The sequence below is a fragment of the Clupea harengus genome, chromosome 24 (assembly GCF_900700415.2).
Source record: "Clupea harengus chromosome 24, Ch_v2.0.2, whole genome shotgun sequence".
NCBI lineage: Eukaryota > Metazoa > Chordata > Actinopteri > Clupeiformes > Clupeidae > Clupea > Clupea harengus.
The window spans coordinates 6,728,015-6,740,609 of record NC_045175.1 but is presented as its reverse complement, the minus strand read 5'-3'; the positions used below and the strand labels follow the sequence as shown (position 1 = coordinate 6,740,609).

Genomic DNA, 12,595 nt, shown 5'->3' with positions numbered 1-12,595 from the left:
CATACAGAGCCTCTCCGCAGGTACACACACACTCACACACACACTCACTCACTCACTCAGTCTCATCACACACACACACACACACACACTCCACTTTTTGTTTCCTCTCCCTCTTTCTCCCTTTTTCTCATGTCGTGGAGTTCTTTGTCTCCGCCTCACCCAATATTTTTGAGTAACGGGACACCTCATTGGCCGTTATCCCTTGCTTTGAGTAACGGGACACCTCGTTGGCCGTTGTCCTTTACTTAATAACTTATGCTGACTTCAAAAAACATTTGTGTACACACACACACACAAACATTTTCTGACACTATCCCTACATCTTAATTCCTCCCTTTTCATCTCCCTCTCCCTCACCCCTCTCTGCCCAACCCCCCCACGCCCTCCCGTCCTTTTGTGTCTCTTTTTGTTATGATGTCATATACATTTTCATGTTTAAAAACCTTTGTAGTCATATAAACAGGCAGACAGTTTCTATTAGGTATATTATTCATGTCTTGAGTTGTTTGCCTGATAGGTTGCCATGTTTGTGATATTTAGATTTGAGTATGATACCATCTAGTGGTTGTTTATGAAATGACAATGCAGCACTGGCTGTCAGTATGTGAAGATTATGGTAGGTTTGAAGTAACAAAGAAGCCTCTCATATTACCTCCAGTAGTATTCATTTACCTCTCTCTCTCTCTCTCTCTTTCTCTCTCTCTCTCTCTCTCTCTGTAGGAACACAAACCTTCTATCTGGAGCATACCGATGACATCCTTTGTCTCACAGTCAATCAACATCCGAAATACCAAAACATCATCGCCACGGGCCAAATAGGTGCGAGTGCCCTGACTGAACAGCTGTTCATGTGTTTGTTTAGAGATAATGTCAGACAGGTGTGCCGTATACCACAGGGCAGTCTGAGAGCTCCATTTGTTATATCAGCTTAGCTTAGCTTTAGCCTATAATGACAAATGGCCTTCACACAAGTCATTGCCCATATGCTTAAGTTAAGCCACATGCTTTTTTTTATTCTTTTTATTTGCCTTTTCTCAAAACGTATGCTGCTTGCACTCTTTGTCACTCTTTTTTGGAATATAGTTTTTCTTCTTGCTCCCGTAAAAAATTGCTACTTTTTGTTTTCTCTCCGGGTTGAGGTTCAGAGATGGAATACGCTGTGGTCTTGGAACTGATCAGAACCAGATCCGGGCCAGATCTGGGCCTGGTCCAGTTGCTATTTAACATGTTTTGAGTCAGACATCTGGATGTCCTCATTAACCCAGTTCTGGAATCAGGATGTAGAACTAATTTGTAGCTAGCGTAGCATGACGTCATGACAACACCGCTTCCACTCTCTGAACCTGAATGTGGACATGATTGTTTTTGTAATGACTCACATTTGGAGATCTTTGTGTGTTTGTTTGTTTGTTTGTTTTATTTGTTTGTGTGTTTTCTCTGCATCCCTCTGCGGGGTGCGGAGTGCTCTCAACATTATTTTCCTTTTGAAGTGCTGGCCGACTCACTGCTTTTTTTTCTGTTGATATGCCTCTTCATCCACCACCATCACCTCTCCATCCCTCCATCCTTCATCTCTCCACCTACCTCTCTTCCCTCCATCACAGGAGATGTGAATGACCTGCCAGGTAAGAGGACAGCGTTTGCTTTCTCCTGTGTGTGCGTGTGTGTGTGTGGTTTGTGTGTGTGTGTGTGTGTGTGTGTGTGTGTGTGTGTGCGTGTATGTGCGTTTATGTGTGTGTGCGTGTGTGTGTGTGTGTGTGCGCATGTGCGTGCGTGTGCGTGTGTGTGTTTATGCGTATGTGAGTGACAACTTGTACAATATAATATAACTCCACGTCTTGCATCCTTCTATCTCAGTATAAATCAGTTTAGTCCTTCTGTCTGTGTTTTAGGGATAACTGTGCATATAGTTGCCCACGGTGACAATAAGCATGATGGGGATTAGTCAGTGTAGCATGTCACTATGACTACATATGATGCTGATAGAGAGAGTATCGTATCTAATGTAGGAGACTGTGTAGCATGTTACAGATGCTTCCTGAGCTAACTCTAGCTTGTATGTGGTCAGAGCTTGGTTATAAGTCACAAGTGTCTATGAACCAACAGTGTTCATACAGATACACACACACACACACCACCCAAACACACACACACACACACACACACACACACACACACCACCCAAACACACACACACACACACACACACACACACACACACCACCCAAACACACACCACCCAAACACACACACACACACACACACACACCACCCAAAACAAACACACTCACACACACCCCAAACATAACAGATAACACAGGAAACCACATAAATGCCTTTTGACCAGCGGTAAAAAGGACTGTAATCATGTGTTGTTGCCGTCCCTGCAGGCATGGCTCCCTCCATCCACGTGTGGGACGCCATGAGCAAGCAGACGCTGTCCGTGCTGCGCTGCTCCCACTCCAAGGGCGTGGGCTACGTCAACTTCAGCGCCACGGGGAAGCTGCTGCTCTCGGTGGGAGTGGAGCCGGAACATTCCATCACTGTGTGGCGCTGGCAGGAAGGTTAGTGTGTGTGTGTGGGTGTATGTGTGTGTGGGTGTGGGTGTGTGTGTGTGTGTGTGTGTGTGTGTGTGTGTGTGTGTGTGTGTGTGTGCGAGCAGTGTGAACACATGGATAAGTGTGTATGAGATGTGTGTTTGTTGTACAGTATGTTGTTTGTTGGGGGTTGGGGGGGGGTTCTGTAACCAGAATATTCCATTCACTATGGTGCTTTGAGTGAGTGGAGGGAGAACACTCCTATCCCCATAGTAGTCTGATATATTTGAAGCCATTATATACATTAGTTAATGCATTTATTTACAAACCCCATGTCTGGATATGTAATATAGTATGTTATATGTTTTATGTTTACAAAATACTTTTAAGTTGGCCAGTGAAAATATTGGGAATCTTTTAGTTTTTGTACTTTCTGTTTGTGTTGTTTGTTTGTTTGTTTGTTTGTTTAAAAATCTCTTCCAAGATTTGTCCCAAATTCTGATCCTGTTTTCCCGTCAGGTACCAAGGTCAGCAGCAAAGGGGGCCACACGGACCGGATCTTCGTGGCGGAGTTCCGTCCGGACTCGGACACGCAGTTCGTGTCGGTGGGCGTGAAGCATATCAAGTTCTGGACGCTGGTGGGGGGCTCGCTCATGCACAAGAAAGGCGTGATCGGGACGGTGGAGGACGGGCGCATGCAGACCATGCTCTCCGTGGCCTTTGGTGCCGTGAGTATTACCGTCACAGTGTGTGTGTGTGTGTGTCTGTGTCTGTGTCTGTGTCTGTGTCTGTGTGTGTCACACACACAGACCATGCTCTCGGGGGCCTTTGGTGCCGTGAGTATTACCGTCACAGATCACAGATCATAAAATGTCAAAAAATACAACGAACATACACGACTAGCTAAAGCAATGCCAACAGTGTTTAAGCACAGTGGACGTGTTTCACAATTATAGGCCTTGAATATTATAGGCCTTAACTACTTTAAATAGTTACAAAATGGGGACATCCTGTGCAATATAAAGTGCGCTATGCATCGCACAGTATAATGAAATATGGATATCTATATGTGTATTCATAAGGGAGTCATGTAATATAGAAGCAGTCAAATAAACTAGAGAAAATGTAAAAAAAAAAAAAAACATGTTATAATTCAATAACTGACAAATTATTGTGCTGTCCAAGCATATATACATCTTTAAAATATTAACAATGAAAATGGTGTTGTCTAAGTATTTTTATGTGCTCTCTCCCTCTCTCTCTCTCCTCTCTCTCTCTCTCTCTCTCTAGAACAACCTGACCTTTACGGGGGCCATCAACGGGGACGTGTACGTATGGCGGGAGCACTTCCTGGTCCGAGTGGTTGCCAAGGCGCACACGGGGCCGGTGTTCACCATGTACACCACGCTCAGGGATGGCCTCATCGTCACCGGCGGCAAGGAGCGCCCGTGAGTGGACACCGAATTTAAAAACTTTCAAAACCCATGTTCATATTTCTAACCAAATGTTGCCACTACAACATAAGTTTAAGTCACCCTGAGGCCCATCTAATATGGGTGATCTGTTATATGAACATAATATGTCATTTTAGCTCAGGATTCACCTTCAGTATGTGTGTGTGTGTTTGTGTGTGTGTGTGTGTGTGTGTGTGTGTGTGTGTGTAGCACTAAAGAGGGCGGGGCAGTGAAGTTGTGGGATCAGGAGATGAAGCGCTGCCGGGCGTTCCAGCTGGAGACGGGTCTGCCGGTGGAGAACGTTCGCTCCGTCTGCCGTGGAAAGGTACGCTTCACACACACTTTATCTCTAATTGCATCTTAATGCCCTGCTATACCCCGACAATTGACTTTTTACGCACCAGACTCACACACACACACACACTCTCTCTCTCTCATGGTTATCAGGTGTGAAAGCAGTAGAATGTTATTAGCTCACACACACACACACACTTTAATTAAGGCCTTGCTATACTGTGTGAAAGCAGTAGACTGTGATTAGCTCACACACACACACACACACTTTAAGGCCTTGCTATACTTTGTGAAAGCAGTAGAATGTGATTAGCTCACACACACACACACACACACACACACACACACACACACACACACACACACACACACACACACTTTAAGGCCTTGCTATAATGTGTGAAAGCAGTGGAGTGTGATTAGCTCGTGAACAATAAACGTGTCACCATTACTGTTCTCCTCACAAACTGAAGCTTGACTGCTGTGGCTTTGGATAAAGGTGTGTAATGTTAGTGCACCTGTGAGGTGACCTATTGACCCGCTGTACCCAACTCTTATTGACCCGCTGTCTACCCAACCGCAGGGTAAGATCCTGGTGGGCACCAAGGACGGCGAGATCATCGAGGTGGGCGAGAAGAACGCCGCCTCCAACACCATGATCAACGGGCACACGCAAGGACGCATCTGGGGCCTCGCCACGCACCCCACTAAAGATGTGTTCATCTCCGCCAGCGACGACGGCTCCATACGCATGTGGGACCTGGGAGACAAGGTGAGCGCAAGGAAGGGACAGGAGACAAGAGAGGAAGACAAAGGGGACAGAGTGGAAAAGAGGGAAGGAGAGAGAAGGTGGGAGGAAGGGGGAGAGAGAGAGAGAGAGAGAAAAGAAGAGAGAAAATGGACCAAGAAAAGGGGGTGAAAGAAGATGAGAAATTGTAGAGTGGCGTACTCCACTGTTCTTATAACTACTATAACAGTCCGCTAAGTCTGTTAGGGAAGTGTATTTAAATAGATTAATACACATCTCATTTACCTGTGTGTTCTCATCCTTGTAACTGAACAACCGATGTCTCTCTGGACTGATGTCTGTCTGCCAGTCAGTGATAACCTTGATTAATCCATGGGCCCGCCAATTAGACTTGGGGTGTCTCCTGTCACCGTGGCGACAGATTTTGAGACATGCCAAGCAAGTGTCCAGTCAGTGGCCAGTGCAGGGGGGGGGGGGGGTTGGGGGGGATCAGCGGAGATCAGATCGCGTCCAAATCTCCCGCCTCGCCACATGATGTCACGGTCACAATTTAGAGGTGCGAAACTGAACGAGGAAACCAGATATCCATATATGGACATGAGACCTTGAGGAACCTCGGGTGGCGGGATGGGTCGGGCCTGGGGGGGCTGCGAGCGCGACTCATGTGATCTGTTACACCAGGGAGTCATTTGGAGAAAAAAAAAAGGTGTCAACAAGGAGTGAAGGAGTCTGACTGACGCTATTTCTGAGCTGGGAGACACCACCAATAGAAGAAAATGGCGAGTGTATTTGTGTTCGTGTGACTGACGTCGCAGGATGATGACACAGGCTTTGTTTACTTTCCAAAAACATCCAGCTCATACGCTTATACCCCTAAAATAACATTAAGACTTTTATTATGTTCGAGTACACAGTAGATAAGGCCCAGCTGTATGCCAACACATGATTAATGCTCCCCAACTTGACTACATGTTGATTAATGAGTTACCTCTAATCCCCAAGATGCCTGTGCAATAGAACTGAGTTCATTAACCCCTACGGATCCAACCAGGTTTCACAGAGATTAAAAAATCACTTTGATCATAGTGTGTGATTAAAGAACCCTTGCTCCTGGCCCCTGCTTGTTCTGCATGTTTGTATTCTTTCCCTGCCTCTCTGTACCTTTCCCTGAGTCTGTACCTGACTGATTTCTACAGTGAGGCTCTCAATAAGTCTGAACGCACCTGATTTGGCTAATCAAGAACAGTTCAATGACATTTCGAGGAGAAGAGCGCACAGACGAAATTGTATTTATAAATCATTGTTTACAAATGAATGGCTGTATTGAAAAGATACCTAACCAAGAGAACAGAATGGAGAGCAAACATCAAAGCAGCAAAAGCAAAAATGTTTTTTTTTTTTTTTTCTCTTCTTCCAGAAACTTCTGAACAAGGTGAGCCTGGGCCACCCAGCCAAGTGCACGGCGTACAGCCCCAACGGGGAGATGGTGGCCATCGGCATGGAGAACGGCGAGTTCATTGTACTGCTGGTCAACTCGCTCACCGTCTGGGGCAAGAAGAGGGACCGCAGCGTCGGCATCCAGGACATCAGGTACACACACACACACACACACACACACACACACACACACACACACACACACACACCAGAATTGTATGTTCATCTACACATGTTTATAACTGTATATGCTAAAACATTTACATATTTCCACCCACAGTTGGATGCATTCACCCATAGACAATGAAATCAGACATACACATTCAGTCAGGGATGGATACACACACACCCACACACACACTCTTTGTAATGTATCCAATATAAAATTCAATGCAATACCATATGGTAGTTTATCTAGTGAGTACACACACACACACACACACACACACACACACACACACACACACACACACACAGAACCCTAGCGACCTCCTGACCTCTATGTTGTCCCCTTGTCTTGTCTCTTGTCGTCCAGGTTCAGCCCTGATAACTGTCTGCTGGCGGTGGGCTCCGTGGAGAGCGCCGTGGACTTCTATGACCTCACGCTGGGGCCCTCACTCAACCGCATCGGCTACTGCAAGGACATCCCCGGCTTCGTCATGCAGCTGGACTTCTCTGCTGACAGCAAGTTTATCGGGGTACGCTAGGCCAGTGTGTGTGTGTGTACTCACTAGATAAACTTCCATATGGTATTACATTGAATTTTATATTGGATACATTACAAAGAGTGTGTGTGTGTGTGTGTGTGTGTGTGTGTGTGTGTGTGTGTGTGTGTGTGTGTGTGTGTGTGTGTGTGTGTGTGTGTGTGTGTGTGTGTGTTGGACCATTGGTAATTGTTTGCACTGTAGTTCATAGCATGGTAGAAGAAATCCTATTACATTCTTATGTGTACAGTGTAGCTGGAAAGATTTTAATGGATTTCATTGCGACTACCGTATTGTTTTTTAATTGTATAGTACTTCTTTGTGGACTTTCTTTGTGGGCGCTTTCTGGGGGTATGTCGAGATTGTTGGACAGGTGAGGCCTAGGAAGGAGTGGGTTACACGGATATACTGAAGGAGTGGGTTACATGGATATACTGAAGGAGTGGGTTACATGGATATACTGAAGGAGTGCATCAAGAGTGTTAATTCCCTACTTTGCACAGTATGGTTCTATGAGGCTTTGACTAAAGCCATAATAATTATTACAAGAACTGGAGTCGGAGACCCCGGAGATACATACATATGCTTAACATGAGACAGTCAGGCAAATTGTATGTTCAGTTCAGTTCAGTTCAGTTCAGTAGTTTTCATTCCAGGTCAGTGGCATGGCCGAGTAGGTTTTCCATCTTTAACAGCATGTGAACCCTTAGAGAGGCAACAGGGGAAGGGGGGCAGGCTTGTTGGCACAGGCGTATCAGTGCCACACCTCTAAAGGGGGGCAGGCTTGTTGGCACAGGCGTATCAGTGCCACACCTCTAAAGGGGGGCAGGCTTGTTGGCACAGAGGTATCAGTGCCACACCTCTAAAGGGAGGGCAGGCTTGTTGGCACAGGGGGATCAGTGCCACACCTCTATGGCCCCAAAGGGTCTCTTGATATTTTCTGAACCAGGATATTTCCACTGCTATCCATGAACCATCCTGGTTTGCAAAAACCATCGCTCAGCCTTTGATAGGGGTTATATTGGGAAAGCCATTTGGACAACAGATCAACAGCTATTTTTAACCTGGAAGTCAGAAGGACAGTGTGCATCAAATAGAAACTGGTCCTGCTATGGCAAACACTGACACACACTGTAATAGATTCCAAGCTGAAAACAACATCGTTTCGCTTTTAGCATGTTAAATCCATAAATTACCTGAAGGCTGGGTTAATCATATATCTAAAATGATCATTAACAAATGTTGTCGACTTGTGTATTGATGGCTGTGCTATTGATGGCTGTGCTATATATGACGGCGAAATTTTAGAATTACTGTCTAATTTACGCTGACCCGGACAAGAGCGTCAAGTAACCGTTAAGATGCCAAGATATACAAATATCATTGCGATGATGTTGCTTGTTGTGGTTACAGGTTTCCACAGGAATGTACAAGAGACAGGTTCATGAGGTTCCCAACGGGAAGGTGGTGTCGGAGCAGACCGCCATGGACAGAATCACCTGGGCCACGTGGACAAGGTGAGAGGTCACCGAGGTCGCCAACCAATCAGGAGTCAGGACTCAACTCAACAACTTCTGCTGCTATATTTAAGAAAAATTGACCACTTGAGCACATTGATTTGGCAACAAATAAATAAACCACTGAGACTGAAGTTACATGGTTTTAAAATCAGAGTTAGAATTAAAGTGTAGTTTGTGTGCAGTTGTAAGACACTGATAGTTACACAGCACAAAACTTAATCCGAAAACCAACATACTAAATAAGTCTTTGTAAACCTTAGAGATGTCCCGATAGGTAGAGACCAGTAAAAGAGACGAGTTGTTTTGTGCCAATGTGCTGACAGCGTGCTGGGAGATGAGGTGGTGGGGGTGTGGCCACGCAACGCTGAGAAGGCTGACGTCATCTGCGCGTCCGTCTCTCACGCCGGCCTCAACATCGCCACGGGAGACGACTTCGGCCTGGTCAAGCTCTTCGACTTCCCGTGCACAGAAAAATTTGTAAGCGTGGGATGCTTATTGCTTGTGTCTTCCCTGGTGTTGTCATCACTTGTGGCAGTGGTTGTCATATTGCCATTATCAGTAGTAAATTAGTAGTAGTTGTATCTGCATTATCAGTAGTAAGTGAGTTGGAGCTGATATCTGATCCCCCTCTCTCTCAGGCCAAACACAAGCGCTACCTCGGTCACTCTGCTCACATCACCAACATTCGTTTCTCTGCCGACGACAAGTACGTCATCAGTGTCGGAGGCAGTGACTGCAGGTGAGTTGGCATCCCTTTCATTCATTCATTTTCTTCCTTTCTTTTTTTCTTTCTAAAACTTCACGTTTGTTGGTCTTTGTTGCATATGCCTAGATGTCAGTATGAGACCTATTTCAAATGTTTTAGTGTCCAGTGCGATGTTTTAGTGTCCAGTGTGATGTTTTAGTGTCTATAGTGTGATGTTTTAGTTTAGTTGCATTTGTCATTTGCATGCTTAACTTGCAATAGGGAGACGGTCTGATAGATAATCACTTATTAAAAACAGAACTGTTCAGTTGGATATGTAGTTTTCCTTCTTCATTCCTAATAGGGCTAATTTATGCTGTGTAAGAGCTTAAGTGACTACAACAAAATGTCACCATTCACAGTGTGTTTGTCTGGAAATGCCTGTAACATGGATGCTCCTGACTGAGCCAGTGACCTGAAGATGAGAGAGTGTCTCACTGCCTCTACGAAGCTGCTGCTGCTGCAATCTTGACCTGACCTTTGACCTGAGATGCTGCATCCACCTCAGCTACACCCATAGGAGACCTACAGGACGTACTCGCATTTCACCATTCACTCTCTCAGTAAAGGGTGCAGTCTAGAACCTCTAATGGTTCTTTGGTTTTATTTGCCTAGAAAAGCATTCAAATGTTCTACTCTGAACATTCTGATGGACCCTTCCAGGGTTCTTTGTAGAAGCCTTTAAAGAGTTAAACGGAGTAGAACCCTTATCAAACCTTTAAAGAGTTAAACGGAGTATAACCCTTATCAAACCTTTAAAGAGTTAACTGGAGTAGAACCCTTATCAAACCTTTAAAGAGTTAAACGGAGTAGAACCCTTATCAGCCGTTATGAAACCTTTCTGCCAACAAAGGGTACTTTATATGCAAAAGGTTCTTTTTGTAACCTCTAGCTTTTTGAAGAACGGACAAAGAATATTTTGGGGGCATAAAGGGAGTAAACTGGAGAGTGCAGAAATCTTATATTCTGCCCATTATAAATTAAATGTATTATAGATTATAAATACAAGAAAAAGAGTATATGACAGTTTCAGGTACCTATAGATACATAGATATAGAAACCCATCCACAGAATTGTGTGGTAACTATCTGAATTCAGAGTTTTATTTCACAGGGGGTGGGGGTGAAACTAGAGGGTGAAGTCAGCTGCTTTAATGCAAACAAAAAAATACCTCCTCAGAGATTCTCAAGAAGTTATGTTCCTAGTAATTATCACGTGTTGGCTCTTCTGGTGGGAAAATCTATTGATTTATTGATATATTGATTCAAACACTGAAAGATTAACCTATAAAACAGAAGCCAGGAACTGAGCAGGACATCAACACCATTAGGGCATGCAACAAATTTAGCAGATCAGAATGGACTAAAAAACTAACATCGTATCTGACCAAGTAAGTGAGAAGGGACTAAATGGTCAGGTGTCCTCGACAAGATCAAGCCCATTTCTATAAAGGTTTAGTGGCTGAGAACAGGTTTGTTTCTTATTTTCCAACCGAGTCATGCTATGGTAGTAGGTGTTTTTGCCATTTCATGATGTGCAATGTTTACTTTCTCATGTTAAAACTGTGGCAAATCACCACTATCATGCCAAGATATTTTGTGTGTGTGTGTGTGTGTGTGAGTGTGAGTGTGTGTGGGTGTATGTGTGTGTGTGTTTGTGTGAGGAGGGTGCAAAAGGGATCATTTGAATTTTTTTTTTTTTTTTCCAATGTGTGAAGTGCCTTATAAGCATCATCAGTGGGAATGCGTCAGCGACATAGTTTCTTTTCTAATTCTCTTCCATGGTGCTACTCAAGGTAAAAGATTCTAGGGCTTACAGACGAGTGGTTTACTTAAGTGATATGCAAGGATTAAGGATTGACTTGTACATAACATGAGACATATTATATCACCCTGTTATCACCTCTACCACATCACCCACCTTCCCAAATACAAAAGGAGGACTCAGGTGCCACAGTTGGCAGAAGTACTGTAACTTTACCGTTTGTAGAAGTGTTTTAAACGTGTTATATTTTTGTTATAATGACAACTTTATTTTTAAATGTATGTACGTTTATGTATGTATGTATGTATGAAGTAACCATTTTTGTGAGGGTTTTGTCTTGAATAGAAGGCATGCAGACATTGCAACAAACTTACTCTGGTGTTTAAAAAAAAAAAAAAAAAACTACAAGTCTGCTCTCACGGAGCAGACAAGCTTAATATATATTAGCCTACAATATATGTTTATAGCCAATTATGTATGACTGCAAAAGTTGTTGTCGAGTGTGTACTTTTTTGTAACTTGTCTAGATATCCACATAGCGTATTATTATATTATTAAACTGAGAAGGGAAAAGAAAAAGAAAACATTTTGCATGAATATGCCGTCACACATTCCAAAACTGTACTTAATGAAGTCTTCTCTGAGGGGATACTGTGTTTTACAACTCTGGGGTGGGAAAGTATGTGTACTGAGAGTAAATGAAGAAGAGTTTTCTATAAACGCTTTAAAATATAAAAGCTGTTGTGTTTGTCTTACCTCAACCTCAGGATAAAGGTTCACCTTCAGGCCAAGAACATTCCACAGTACGGGGTCAGTCCGCTGCCTAGAGTTCGGTCATAGTACATCACTGGTACAGCTAGACTACATATTTAGATTTACTCATTTCACACTTTTATCTTAAGTGACTTACTGTGTGGTACCGTATGGTGTTGAACCCATAGCATTGGTGCTATCCCCAAGAGCACTTCTGTATGATACATTATGGTATTGAACCCATAGCATTGGTGTTGGCCCCAAGAGCACTTCTGTATGATACATTATGGTATTGAACCCATAGCATTGGTGTTGGCCCCAAGAGCACTTCTAACATCTCCTCTGCCTCCTCACTGGCATTATAGTCTGGAAACATTCAACTGAACTACGGCAAGTGGCTGATCCAAGACTTCTCGATATAGATCATCTAAAATCCCAACTAAAAACCTACAGGTGGACACACTGAGATCAGCCATTTCCCAATAGCACAAATAAGCACACTTAAAACTTGCTGTAATGTCATTGCCACCACAAAAGGATCTAGATTATGCAAGGACCAACAGTAGAACTAAGTTCCAATTCTATCCAAGTGATGTTATCAAGTGCACTGTGACTTACCTATCCAGTATTAAAACGGTA

At 43.9% G+C, this 12,595-nt stretch overlaps 1 protein-coding gene across 1 annotated transcript in view; it reads left to right on the top strand.

Annotated features, from left to right (window-relative positions):
• Positions 1 to 10,642, top strand: part of LOC105896826 (echinoderm microtubule-associated protein-like 6) — a 122,469-nt gene extending 111,827 nt beyond the window's left edge. The window contains exons 29-42 of the mRNA XM_031562298.2: positions 1 to 20; positions 721 to 819; positions 1,605 to 1,625; positions 2,391 to 2,564; positions 3,057 to 3,265; positions 3,828 to 3,985; positions 4,202 to 4,316; positions 4,869 to 5,057; positions 6,451 to 6,623; positions 7,006 to 7,168; positions 8,588 to 8,691; positions 9,018 to 9,171; positions 9,333 to 9,433; positions 9,802 to 10,642. The exon at positions 1 to 20 is cut by the window's left edge and continues 110 nt beyond it. Of these exons, the coding sequence (XP_031418158.1) occupies positions 1 to 20; positions 721 to 819; positions 1,605 to 1,625; positions 2,391 to 2,564; positions 3,057 to 3,265; positions 3,828 to 3,985; positions 4,202 to 4,316; positions 4,869 to 5,057; positions 6,451 to 6,623; positions 7,006 to 7,168; positions 8,588 to 8,691; positions 9,018 to 9,171; positions 9,333 to 9,433; positions 9,802 to 9,826 (1,705 nt within the window). The 3' untranslated portion in view covers positions 9,827 to 10,642. The remainder of the gene's footprint in view (positions 21 to 720; positions 820 to 1,604; positions 1,626 to 2,390; positions 2,565 to 3,056; positions 3,266 to 3,827; positions 3,986 to 4,201; positions 4,317 to 4,868; positions 5,058 to 6,450; positions 6,624 to 7,005; positions 7,169 to 8,587; positions 8,692 to 9,017; positions 9,172 to 9,332; positions 9,434 to 9,801) is intronic.
• The last annotated feature ends 1,953 nt before the right edge of the window (positions 10,643 to 12,595 follow it).